This window comes from Agelaius tricolor, unplaced genomic scaffold (genome assembly GCF_023055355.1).
Source record: "Agelaius tricolor isolate 1412-34295 unplaced genomic scaffold, bAgeTri1.0.p SCAF_6, whole genome shotgun sequence".
Lineage (NCBI taxonomy): Eukaryota > Metazoa > Chordata > Aves > Passeriformes > Icteridae > Agelaius > Agelaius tricolor.
The window spans coordinates 26565818-26579557 of NW_027269266.1; the positions used below are offsets into that span (position 1 = coordinate 26565818).

At 38.0% G+C, this 13740-nt stretch overlaps 1 protein-coding gene across 6 annotated transcripts in view; it reads right to left on the bottom strand.

Moving 5' to 3' along the window:
* Positions 1-13329, bottom strand: part of ETV1 (ETS variant transcription factor 1) — a 66354-nt gene extending 53025 nt beyond the window's left edge. The window contains exons 1-4 of one of the 6 annotated variants that reach the window (XM_071429102.1): positions 13211-13329; positions 11969-12104; positions 11087-11174; positions 9315-9362 (exon numbers count right to left, since the gene is read on the bottom strand). In XM_071429102.1, the coding sequence (XP_071285203.1) occupies positions 9315-9362; positions 11087-11174; positions 11969-12013 (181 nt within the window). In that variant the 5' untranslated portion in view covers positions 12014-12104; positions 13211-13329. Of the gene's footprint in view, positions 1-782; positions 832-8797; positions 9153-9314; positions 9363-11086; positions 11175-11968; positions 12105-12194; positions 12342-12639; positions 12842-13103; positions 13126-13210 lie in introns of those variants that run through there. The other 5 variants (XM_071429103.1, XM_071429101.1, XM_071429104.1 and 2 more) reach the window with 5 other exon arrangements.
* Positions 13330-13740: the final 411 nt, after the last annotated feature.

Below are 13740 nucleotides of genomic sequence, written 5' to 3' on the forward strand. Positions count from 1 at the left end.
ACCACAGAATTCCTGGTTCAAAGACAACATTTCAGACATCAAAAAAGATTTACTTAAAACAAAAATCACGATTAACATCCATTTGCCTTTTGTAAGATCGTCTTTGCTTTTAGGAAACTGCCATCACAAACCTGAGCTATTAAATACAATCATTTCACGGTCTGCTGATAGATAATTTTGCTCCTCTGGTACCACATTTCCTTTTCGTTGTATATCTAAGACATTATCCATCTCTCAAACTGTGTGGTAAACTCATTTAAACCATTTAAGCTGAAATAGCACTAAACGTTTATTATAGATGAATACATTCAAATAACGGCAGAACATTACACAGAAGCGGCGTCCTCGGAGCATGACTGTTTCTGGTACACCAAGAGAGATCCCGCTTATCTTCTCTTAACTTTGTCATCTTTTCCTCAGCATCCACACTAACTGGAATCACCGCAGCAAAGCTGCGTAAAATTCCCGTTTAAAAATACTTTCCACAGTTCTTGTCCAAACACAAGCAAATAATTCATACAATCTTAATTAAAAGTTAACATCTGCCATGATCTGGTTACCCAATAAGATTGGAAAGGTAAATGCTGCTTATATAATCTTTTATCGAAACTGTGATTATCAAATGTTCTCAAATACATTAATTGATAAAATGTGACTTTCGTGCCCTTCAGAACATTTTCTAGTATAGGAAATGCATAGTCCCCATTATATATGTGCAATTTCTACTAGTTTTTATATAATTTGTTTGAATTAAAAATATATATTTAATTAAAATTACTCACAATTATTTTGAATGTGCATTACAGTGCTCTTCATGGACCAGATCTCCACTCCTTTACTCAGGAAATATTTCTAATGACTTAACTGGAAGTTTTTTTCCTGGGTAAAGAGTTCAGAATCAGGCTCATAATACTGAAAAACTATTTGCTCTGGGTTTTAAAATAAAATCCTACTGTCTTAATTGCAGCAAATACCCCTTAAAAACAAATGACCTTGGAAATTTGCAAATACAGATTTGAAAAGAAGTGTGAGATAAATACACTAAGTGTAATTAGCCTTACTTTGAAAAAAAAAGCATGGCTACTGTTGCTTTGTTGTTCAGGTTTCTAATTTAAAAAAAAACTGAACAAAATCAAACCTGACAGTAACTCATCCTTTTATAATAAACCAGTACCTCTGAGGACATATTGGCTCCTCAAAGTTTGAAGTTGTATAAAACACTACCAACCCAAATATACCCAGTATTTTGATGTGTTCAATTTCTCTTTCTTCTAGAGAAACCATGCAAGTTTTACAAAGAAAGAACTCAGGGACAGAATGAGCCCAAATACTCACACTCCACAATTTCTGACATTTCATGCAATTGACTACACGTGAATGTTTGGCATTTTCCTTACAAAAATGCTAACTATTTGATTGTCACAGAAATATCTGATTATGAAATCAAGATCTTCTACTAGAAGTTAGTACCTAAGATTTCTAATAAGTCCACTTGTTTTTGAAGCATCTGTGAGTACATTCAGAGTTAAAGTAATTGAATTAAGTAACTTGTTTACAGAAGACACATCCCACACATTTTTCTTAAGCCACACATCATTTTCAAATGCAGCAGGAAGACTAGCAGAATTAATTTTTTAACATGCACCTGCATTTCATATATACATGTATATGTAGAGAGATATATAGATATAAATTTGTGAATCTAGGATATCTTTAAAAGCCTCAAAGAAAACAAAACTGCCTTCTGTTTAAATAAAGAAGCTACATTTAGTGGCTGCAGAACAGGGATAGAAATCTCATATAACTTTCCAGAGAGCATCCTCTGTGCACTGGACAGCTTCACCAGTGCTTCATTCTGGTTTTATCAGTTTAATTTGACTTAGTCCAGAAAAAAATCTGTTGTAGAGATTTATGTATATATCAGTAAGTAAGGTCCTTTTTTTTCTCAAAAAAATAAAATATATCTGGTTGAACTGTCATAGAAACTACTACATTACTGCCATTACCACTGATTTGCTCTTGTTTATGGAGTAAACAAGAATAATGTACTTTTTTCATGGACCCCCAAAATTTATGAAGGCATATTTAATAGAGATGGAGCACATCATTTTATCGGCACTCTAGAAACAGGTGGAGACTATGCTGTCAAAATTTACTTTAAATGCAATATTAACATAGCCTTAAAAGCCTCTGTAGAGAAAGGAACAATGCAAGTTAAAGAGTATTTAAAACCCTACCAAATATAAACATAACAAATAACAGCAACCAAAACATTCAAACTAGGAACATGCATTTCCAACTGGAATGCAAATTTAGTAGCATCAGTACCTTAGAAATGAGCCCATAAGCCTATATGGAGAAATTAAAAGGACCTGCTAACGGGTGGAAATGAGTACTTATTTCTTTCACTTAATCTGATATTATTCCTAAAGAAGCAAAACTGAAATTGCATATGCTCATACTGCTGAAATGCAAGCACTCATCGTCATACAGACTCCTTCCACCAGCATCTCGCTGTGAGATGCTGCATCACTGGGATACACCATCCCATCGCTCAGGCAGAGGAGGGCTTTTGTACCTGGATTTTGGATAATCACAGGTAGATTTTGCAGCAAATTAAATAGGCAGGTAAAGACACCTCAACATGAATGTCTGAACGGAAAATGTAACTTGCAGCATCACAACTGTCTACACATTTATATACATGGCCATTCATTTCCTCTTTTATTCATAAATACTGCAACTTAGCAAGGCCACCATAAAAGCTTCTGTTAACATACACAAGTCACAATGCAGAAATCAGCAAAACTTTTTTTTTTACTTTGCCATTCAGAGGGAAATTGAAAAAAGATATCTGAAATGATCACCTATCTGAATGAGAACATTTCCTTGAGCTACTTAATTATGGGGGTCTGAGAAGGCAAGTATATTCCAAAAGACTGATAAAAGGTTTTGAAGGATATTAAGCATGTGGCTTTTACTGCTTATAGCAGAAGCAGCTACATGAGTTCATTCCACATTCAGAGCCATCAAGCCTCAGACTCCTGAAGCAGACAACATCTGCAGCATAAGCTATCCAACTCAGCCTAGAATATTACCAAAAGTTTTTTTTTCCTTCTGACTATAGCTATAATGTCTCAAGAGGATTTGAAAAGCATGCAGAAATTTAAATGACGATCTTGAAGATGTTATCAGTTTAGGTTTTACAGTTTCACTACCTACTGAGATATGCAAACATTCACAGCACAAAAATACTTAATGCTTGTTTGTAGTTTTTAAAGCTTTAAACACTCTTTGAAAGGCTGAACTGACGGTTCATTTTGCAAAGGGAAAGCAATTTGGAGGGAAAAAAAAGTTTAGAACTTGGGCCTGTTAGCTTGCTTTCATCGCAAGTACACAAAAAGTTCCCATTAACAAGCATCCAGGACAAAAGGAGTTAATATTTAATTAAAACCAGCTCTATCCACTGTAACAATGACCTGGAGCCAAACAAGGCAGAAGATGTATGAGTCATTCTTTCTGCCAGTGAATGAGACAGCTGATCTCCGAAGCAATTCCTCAAGACAAGCAGTCAGAACTGGAGTTCTGCCTCCATTCACAAAAACACAGTCCAGCATGAACCATGTGGCCCCAACCACAAGCTTTTCATGTCACACCCTTCCAGAAAGCTACAGCAAAGTAAACTTGAACTTTAGGCATAAACACAGTGATTTCACTGCTTTGTCTCAAGATGCAGCACAGACCTGCTGAGGAACGTTATTTAATAAATGAAAAGTTAAGCAAACTATAAAGGGTTTAAACTTAACTCTTCCTTCTCCCACTCAAAAACTGCTTCCAAAAGCTCAGCTGCACTCCAGAGAAAGGTGTTCTTGTTTAAAAAAAAAAAAAAAAAATAACAAACTGGAAACCGTCCAGAAAAACAAGAAGCTGAAAATGCTTCACTTAAAACTTTATTTTGGGTAGCAGAACACTTCCTGCGGTACTGTGTGCTCTGACCTCATGCTTCACTTTTAGAGCTAAGCGCAATTAGTTTTAAAATATCCATCATTTATTCAAAGTGGCAAAAGAAATTGAAATTGACAGGAAATTCTATATGAGCAGTAGCATTTTGGCCTTAGCTAAAATAAGACTTTGGGCCTCAACAGTAATGGATCTATTGAGTTTTCTTTGATTCATTGTCACTTCTGAATATCTGAAAGATTGGCTGAATTGTAAGTATTCCTGCAAGAGCTGGGGGGGGGGGGTGTTGGTTGGTGGCTGTACTTTTTCCACGGGAACAACTGTTTCTAACAAAGAAGCATCGGGAAGGTAAAACAGTGATAAATTTCAAGATGGCAAAAAAAATTATTACCCATAAGCACTGGATTTGCTGTCAAAACAACCCCAAACCCTTTTTACATAACGTGAGATGCTCACACTAATAAACTTAAATGCACTTCAAAACTAGTTCCAGATCTCAAAATTCTTCCTTATGTGAATAATCCCTAGGAATATGAGGATGGGTTTGCAGAATCTGCTCTTCATTTGCTGCTATACTAAAAATGAGAAAAAAAGTTAGTTTTAAAAGGAGTTCTCACATTTAGTATTTTGCTACATGCCTCATGGTTAGCAAAACCCTGTCCGCATTTAAAAATTATGATTTTGAGTAAAAGTATTTACTTTACTAGCAAACAAGAAAAACATGAAAAAGTTTATTACTACGCAGACTTTCAGACTTGTAGATTTTTGGTGGGTTTATTTCTTTTGGATTTTTATTTTAGTAACATGCCTTGACTTCCTTTTTTACCTAATCTAACTGTTCTTTTTTTGTGCAGATATTTATGATCACGAGCTGAATTAGAAAATCAAATCTATCAGATCACTAGACTCCACAAAAAATAAAGAGAATAAGATATTCTCTGTATTACAAACTGAAAGTGTTTTCACTTCTTTTAAGAGTGTTTGTTCCTGTCAGGCAGATTTCAGTCATGGAGGTACTAAATTATAATTTCTTGACTCTTATTGCTCCTATAAAAATGTGGACAGGTCTTGAATGTGGCTACATACCATCTGCCTTACACTGGCTAAATTTTACAACTTTTTGGCAGAAAAAAGCTAGTTAACCAGATTAAACAAAGCCACTCTAACTAGACTAATATTTGAAGATCCAGTACTCTCTTTTAATAAAAGCAATCCTTCAAGACCTAGAAACTATTTCCTTTCACACCTCCTCATTCAAGAAACAAACTACAAGTCAACACTTGCTTAGACAGCACTGCAACACTGGTGGGACCTTCACATTAGGAGAACAGAGGGAAGAAACTTATTTCCTCAAGTTCATTCCAAAGTTGGCCAATAATTATTTGAGAGAAATTACTTACTTTCAGATACTAAGAAGGGGCTTCTGAATACCACTAGCTGAAGAAGCCATCCCCTCACTTTAGCAGAATTGCGGTAGAGGCACGAACCCGTTACCTGTAGCAGTTATTTCAGACCCCTTTCTGTTTACTTAATCTTTTTGTATGTTTTTCAAATCACACAAAAAATGTTATATTTTAGTTTTTAGCATATTGCCATCTGAGAAGCTTATTAGCTTGCTCCAAGAAGCAGATCTGGTACATAAATTTATTATCTGTCTTCACTTGGGATGCATTTTATGTATCTTAAACAAGCTGTAGGAGAAATTAGTGTCTAAATAATATTTCAAAAAAATTGGAGTTCTTTGTTAATCTAGTATTCCCCAAAACCAAATGCTTTCAGCATAGAAAGGAGACACTCGCTCACTCACTAACAATTTGTTCTCTCTACATTTTGTTCCACAAGTAGGTAGAGCTGCCATGACAAGATAACATTAGATTAATATTTTAACCACTTTTTTTCAAGTCACTGAACAATTGCTACCTGACAGAACCAATCTGATTCCAAACACATGGAATCAATAAAGTCATTTTATAGTATTATCATGTCAAAATGTTGCCACTGAGTTATTTAAATAGACAAGATAAAACCCAAATAATATTTGTCTTGGTTAGCAATAGGCAAGTTTAACTATTTCAAGGTTGAACATTGAAAAAATTATTAAAGGCTTCCCATTTTCAATTTCTAGCATGAGAAAACTTATACTCTATCTTCTGTCTTGCATAACAATTGACACAGGGCAATCTTAGAGTTGTTTTACATCAAAATAATTTAGATTCTTTCTTACATATATAATACAACACAGAATAAGAAGTAAAACTCATTTCCATAAAAATCTACTATGCAGCTAGTGGAATACATGTGTGAGCTCTCTGTAAGTAGTATTCAGCTTGTTAATTATGTAGTGATAAAATATTAAACAGGTTACACAAATTGTTTACATTTGGATTAATTCTTTAATACAAGTGAACCTCCCACCATTTTCAAGAGGAAAAGAATACATATCTTTTCTGTTTACTTGTTTACCACCAACTTGTCACAGGTGATACTAACTGTAAAAGTCTTCAGGCTAAAATATGTGATGCAATAAGGACAGCTTCAAGAAAAGCAAAACAAAGAAAAATCCACAAGCATTATTTTTGTGTGTCATAAAATGCAACTCACTTTCTTCTCCTAGCAAATAAGTAGATTTTTGACCTGGTTACACCCCAGTGGGGATCTGAACTTGTGGGAGAAACCTGGTCAGCTGCCACTGCTTTTCTTAAAAAGGGTCAAGATGTTTTAAAATTTCATGGTCATTTCCCTGGCTCCAGAGCATTATGAAAAGAAATATGTAAACAGTACTGATGCTGCCAAATTGGCAGACTTCTAGCCTAGGAAGGTCCAGAAGAACATAAATGGACACATCTAGCAATGGGTAAACAAGTCTGATTTCAAAATCTGTTTCCTGGCTAAGCTCATCCATATAGACATTTGAGCAGAGCTACAATGTCCTCAAACACTACCATATTATAAAGACTAACAGAAGTTGTTAAGGGTGTTTTTTTTATTTTTTTCCATAAAACTTTGGGATGAAGCTAACAGTTCAATATTTGATGTTGCCATCTTAACTTTTTATTTCAGTTTTAGTTTAGCCTTATGAAAAGCTGTGCAAAGTTTGTTCCATGAAACAGCTCAAACCACGGCATGGCCCGAAACAGAGATTTCTTAAAGTATTTCTAGAACACTGCAAAACCTGTAATATTTAGTTGAAATATAGCGTGGACAAATAGTGTTAGTTAGGTTTATTTCTTTCTGCAATGTAAAAAAAAAAGGAACTTTTTTTCATTTTTAACCATTTCCCAGATTATTTTATCTGCCTTTATAAAGGTTATTCAACCTAGCTGACATGGGACTAGACACCTTCTCTCTCAAAACCTATCTAAAGTTATTCAGTGAAATACTCTCTGATAAAGAGGTTAAAAGGCTCTCAAACAAATGATTCTAGTCTAAAATAAGCAGTGCCTTCAGAAAAAAAAATTGCCATTACATTAATTTATGTATCTATGGAAATGATCAAATTTCAGTTTTAAATTCTGCATTATTTTTCCAACTTCCATTATTATCTGCACATGCATTATGAATCTGCCTGCATTGTTTCTGACTTAAGATCAAAGAAATTTAATCATTTTTCAGAAACAAAAACATCCATGCCAGTGAAACAATCAAACTGAAAGTTAACCTCTAAATTAAAATATAGTATCTTTTGAGTAGCATTTTAACATGTTTCTGATTGCTGACATGAATGAGATGATACAATGTAAAGAGCTCCTTAGGAAAATCACCACAGGGAGACAGCTACAGCTGACCATTATACTACAAAAATGATCTTAGTTCAGGACAGCCTGTTTTCAATTATTAGGGAAGAATTTTATTAGTTCATAAAAATATATCCTCTGTTCCATTAATTTCAGGAGGGGTTTTTGATTATACACAGAATAACCCCATACTAAAACTAATACTAGCAGAATAAAAATGTCATCAAAATAAACAATACCCCACAACTTACTAATAGGTAAAAGAAACCACACAAAAAGCTGCTAAAACAGAATCAGGGTATAAACAAGTAGTCAGCAATATTTCCCTTTTTATGAACACAAGCAGTAAGCATTTCACCCCAACATCCCTCCTTTAAAACAAATACAAAACAAAACAAAAAAAATCAAAACCCCAAAAAACCCCAACAACAACAACAAAAAAAACCAAACCAAAAAAAAAATCAAAAAAAACTAAACACAGACCATTTCTTCTATAAACAGCTGCACAGATAGAGTATAAGTCCTGTACAGGAAAAAACTTAAACATTTGTGAATACTCACATTCATTTAAATCAGGATGAATCTGGAGAGATTATTTTAACTTGCATCAAATTTATGTCTATTTCAGATACAGAAGTTTACATAAAAAAATTGACCAGAAATATTGAGAAGAGATAATGCACAAAAATCTTTATGCTTCAAATAAACAGTACTGCAAATATCAAAGAAAAAAAAATCGGAAAATGTTGCTGAAAACAAATAGACTTGAACAAGCAAAAAGGTACCTTGCAACTTGTTAAAGTTCTAATGCAGCAGCTCATTTTTGTTACTGTTAAATGAATATCTCAACAACTACTCGAAATTCAGATTTGTACATTATTGTTCTTAAATCTTGTCTCTTCACTAGAATGTGCTCTGCAAGATTATTTGAAATACTTAAAAGAGCATGCATGTGTAAAACAGACCGATGTTAGTTTTCTAATCACCCGGTACAGAATCTCACAACTACAAATACAAAGACAAAAATAACATGCAAAATATTTAAAGGTTTCTGAAAAAAAAAAAAAGAAAGAAAAAGTACTGGTTAAGCATTTCATACACACCTAATGTTCTGTGTTGTGAACAAGGTGGAAAGAAGACACTTGCACTTAAATCTTGAAGCATCCCGTCCCGATGAACCCAGAGAAACTAATTTCTGCCATCAGAAAAGTACTCCACCAGAACACCAAATAATTATATGTGCTGCTGAAAAGGAAACAGCAAGCCCAGTTCTGGCTGTATGTAGTCTCTCGAGGTACAATAATATAAACCTGATCAATTGCAATTAAAATCTGAACAGAGGCTTAGAACTTGAAGTCTTGGTGCATTAGTTCTTGCCAAAAGCAGATGTGATTGTGAGCTGGAAGCAATTTCTCCTGGTAATTTGTGATGACACTGGGTAGAGCAGCCCCAGAGTCCCCAAAGACAAACTCATCAGAGGCTCTAATGTATGCATGACACATGAGGTGGCTCTTTTAGAGCTCAATTAATTGGGCTGAACATTAAGACAGCAAGTTCAGGACTTTTTTTTTCCCCTCCAGAGTTGTTTTTCCTCTTTTTACAAGCAGTTTTTTCCCTTACCTTCTGCAAGCCATGTCTCCTGTAATTGGCTCAGATCTTGAAAGAGTTCTGTAAAAAGATAAAGACATGGATAAAATTTTATCTCTTCAAAAGATTAAAATAGGTTCAAAAATATATTTTTCCTTAAGAGCAATATACATTAATTCTGGTTTGGCAGTCAAGTGCACAGAAAAAGCAGGCATTCTGAGGCATCAGTTACTGATTTTTCTACACCTATTAATAAAAACCCAAGCACTTACTGTATTTTCAGCTCCTGAAATAATAACCAGAATCTTAACAGAGCTCTCTAGTATAAAAGGCTCATTCAGCAACACATAGAAAAGTTAAAAATCGTAATATTTCTTACAGGTGAACAATTTCTTCTTATACAATTCAGGCCTCCTCCTGTAATATCTGCCCCAGATAAAGCTTGCTTGGACTTCCACAGTTCTGCCTGAGCAACAACTGAGAATTTTTAATAGTAGGGTCATAACTATCATATAAAAATTCTGAAGCCGTGACCTGAGATGCTGCAATAGCAAAGAGAAATGGGAAATCTTTTGTACTTCCCCTAATGTTTTACTTCATATGACATGAGAACCACCACTATTTCCTCTATGCTGTACTCACTGTACTTCTTTAAAACTAAAACCACCTTCTTCATGGACTGAATTTTGCAGCAGCTTATCTTTTGCAATGCACTGAAATCAGTTACTTATAATGGGTGTAAAGCAGAGCAGCATTCAGCTTACTTGCAAGCCTCCGAAACTCAGTTACGAAAATTCTGTTTGCTAAGACTAAGTAGGATATTTGAACTAACAAATGGTTTATTTTTAATTTACTGTATTTTGAGAGAGACTTCCTTTTTTATGAATGCTGACAGATAACTATTTACATATACTTAAATGACAGAGGCTATTCATTTATCCTGTGGACTGATACCCCACATGCACACTGGGAAATGATTTAACTGAAAATCAGAAAGTTGCTTTTTTTTGAATCTACTTTTCCAGGCAAGTATGGACTTTGAAAAGTGTGTCAGTGTGTTGTTACCCTGATAAGATTTACATAGGGGTAAGTTATAGGCCTCTACATATCTTCCTGTAGGTCTCATGTACTTTCAGGGCTGCAGGCGTAGCATAATACAGACCTTGTAACCTAAAGAAGTGTTAACAGCTACAGTTCTCAACCTACAGTCCTGGGTGGCTACTGATGGGACTAAGTTACAAACCTCTGGGCCTCCAAAACTTTCTCCACTGTAGGTTCTCTTAATCGAAATTCCCTGGATTTTTAACCCTGTTAGTGTTATACAACAAGAGAAACAGGCCAGCAGGCACCAGAATCCTGACTATACAGTAAAGCTGGTGAAAATCAAATCTCCACACCCACATTCTCTCACTCCTGCTACCACTAGTGAAGACATACCAGGGAAAAGGACGTTAAAAGATGGGAGGGATGAAGAATGCCCTAAATATGAAGAGGCTTGATGGTGAAAACCCAGGTGCCATGACTTGTGTCAGATGCCGCAAAGGCTTGTCCTCAGTGCATGACATTCGTGTGCCACATGTGCACAAAATGCAACAGGGTAAGTCAAGGAAAGACTTTCAACTTTATAAATTTATTGCCTTTGCCAGTTTGTTTTGCATTAGTAAATGTAGTTTTCTTGTCTTGTTTATTCAGATTGATCTAGATATTTTTATCTCCAAAATAAATAAATAAAGAGCTCTCAAAAAGCTTCTCTGCATTAGTAAGAAAAGGGGGGGGGGGGGGGGGGGGAAACAACAAGCCCTCACCTTCTGAATCATGAGCCAGGTCTCTGTTAATGAATTTTCTTTTCCTGACATTTGTCGGTCTCTCATTACAGTTTCTCCCACGCGGATTCTATAAACAGGAAAGATCAGTTACTTTAGAAATCTGAGGTTTGAGATTTGGTTGGGTTTGTTTTGGGCTTTTTTTAATTAATCAGGAATATGCAAACTTGGCATAAATTCTTTATATTTTCAAACAGGGACTTCTTGCCAGCCTTCAATTTCAAACAAAAGATATTGCTGAGCACCTAATATCCTCCCAAAGAGTCCTATATCTAAATGCAACACATTTCTATCTATCTATGTAGACATCTATTTGTACAATACATATATAATGTGCTCAAGCAGCAACACAATGCCAATCGTATTTTTAGCATCTAAAGTATACAAACCTACACAATAGCCCATAAATCCCCATAGCATAAGCTATGCAGGAGAACCCAGACATGAAATTATAATAGACTGCTTTGTTTCCCTGTGTTACTTATAAAATTGTTTGCAAAGTCCTGAAAGAAAAAAAAACAAAAACAGAGAGGGGAAAAAAAAAGGTTAATGTTTGCCTCAACTTCATTCTTTTGAACATTGCAGGCAAACGCAGCCAGAAACTTTGAATGCAGCTGCTGCTGCTCTCGCCTCCCTCATCCGCTAATCATGTGCATGATTTTTTAATCATCCCAAAACTGTCTTTAAAAGAACACGATGCTTTATTGCAATAACTAAGAAGATAGGCTCATCTTGCAAGCAAAGCTCCCAGATGAAGAGTCGCCCCTACAGCCGTAACAAAGCAGAGACTGTGTCTGTAAAACTCCCCCACAGAAATAAGTCGGAGTCAAGTTTATAAACACCAACTTTGAACTGATCACTCACATTGGTGACCATGTAAGGCACTTGCTGGTCATAAAATCCATCCATTCTGCAGCTCTTCCACGAGTCTTAGCTCAGTGTTTTTTATTTACTGGGCATTTGATCTGGAGATTTCCTCGGGATCTGGACTCCAATCAGCCTAGAGGGGAATACAAGATGGCTTTTAGATTAAAAAAAAAAAAAAAAAGAAAAAAGAGGCAGCATGAATGAACTGCTTGCATTTGCATACCTAATTAACCTCAAAGAGTCCCATTCATAAAAACAACCCTCCCTTCTCTGCCTTCACCTGGGTTACACGCTCCTGCCAGCAAAACGCGGAGGAGCAAAAGCACTCGGCGGCGGCCGGCGGAGCGAGAGGCAGGGCTTTATTTACACTGCGCGCCGCGCCCGCGGGCGATCCGCGCCGGCGGCAGCCCCGGCTCTCGCAAGCGTGTGCTCAACTCGTAATGGCGAACGCGGGGCTCGCCGCGCACCTCGCGGCGGCGGCGGCGCCCGGCGGCCACGCACTCACCGCCCTCACACACACACACAGACAGACACACAGACACACACACACAGACACGGCCCCCCCGCCCCGCGCACCAGCCACCTTCTCCCACAGGATCGCTCCCGCAGCCCCACCGCCGCCGCGCAATCCTGCGGGGCGGCGGGCAAAGTTGCGGGGGAAGACCCACCTGAAGGCCACGCGCGGCGATCGGCTGCAAAAAAATTCCCTCCAAATTTAATAAAAACATTAATTATTCCCCGGCACTTCCCCCTTGGAAGCCGCGAGCGCCACTGACAGAGCTCAATCCCGTGGTTTTTCCTCTCCTCCTCCTCCAGGGGCCCCCGAGCCGCGCCGGCGGATCCCCGCCGCCCATTGGCTCCCCGCGCCCCCCGCCGGATCGCCGATCGCCGCGGCCCGCCCGCCCCGGCCCCGGCCCCGGCCCCGGCCCCGCCGCCCCGCCCGGCCCCGTGGGGGGCGACTCCCGCCGCGGCCCCGGCCCTCGGGGCAGCGCCTCGGAAGTGGCGCTCGGGGCCCGCCGGTAGCCCGGGATCCTGCCGCGGGCACGCCGTGTCCCCTACGCCTCCCCGGGGTGGCAGGGCAACCCCTTCCATTCACAAAATTTAAATTATTTAAAGAAAAAGTTTCGCCTGCCTGACTCCGTAAAGCGAAACGCACCCCCCACGCACACGCGCGCCCTTTCTGGCGGCGCAAAGCGCCGCGGGCGCCCGGAGGTGAGCGCGGCCAGAGACACTTGGTACCGTTTTGTCCGGAGCTGGTGGCATCCCGGGGCTCATGGTTGCTCTCGGTTTGGCTTTTTTTGTCGGGCGTTTTTGGTTGGCGGGTTTGGGGTGGGTTTTTTTTTTGGTTCTTCCTTTTTTTTTTTTTTTTTTTTTTCATTGAATCATAGAAAGCAATTTTTATTTCTACGAGGATGACATAATTTCTAGGTTTTGTGGACAGAATTTGGCAGCACCCATACACCGGATCTATCTAGGGGAATTTTTTGGTGTAGTGGTGCCAGGACCTACCAAGGTCAGGACTTCTGAGAACTTCTCTAAGAAAGCAAGCTTTCTGTTCTTTGGACAGAGTGGCTGTTGGAAGGCTGTGTTCAAAAACTCTTGCCTTTCTCAACAGCCAAGATGCACCAAAGCAGATTTGTGTGGTTTTGTAACAGCTATATTTGTCCTCCCTTTGAGCAGTAAATCCCAGGTATCGCAGCAATCAGGTGGTAAATTTAGGTATTCATGACGCTGTCTTGCTGTGAGATACAAAGTTTCAGGTTTCTATG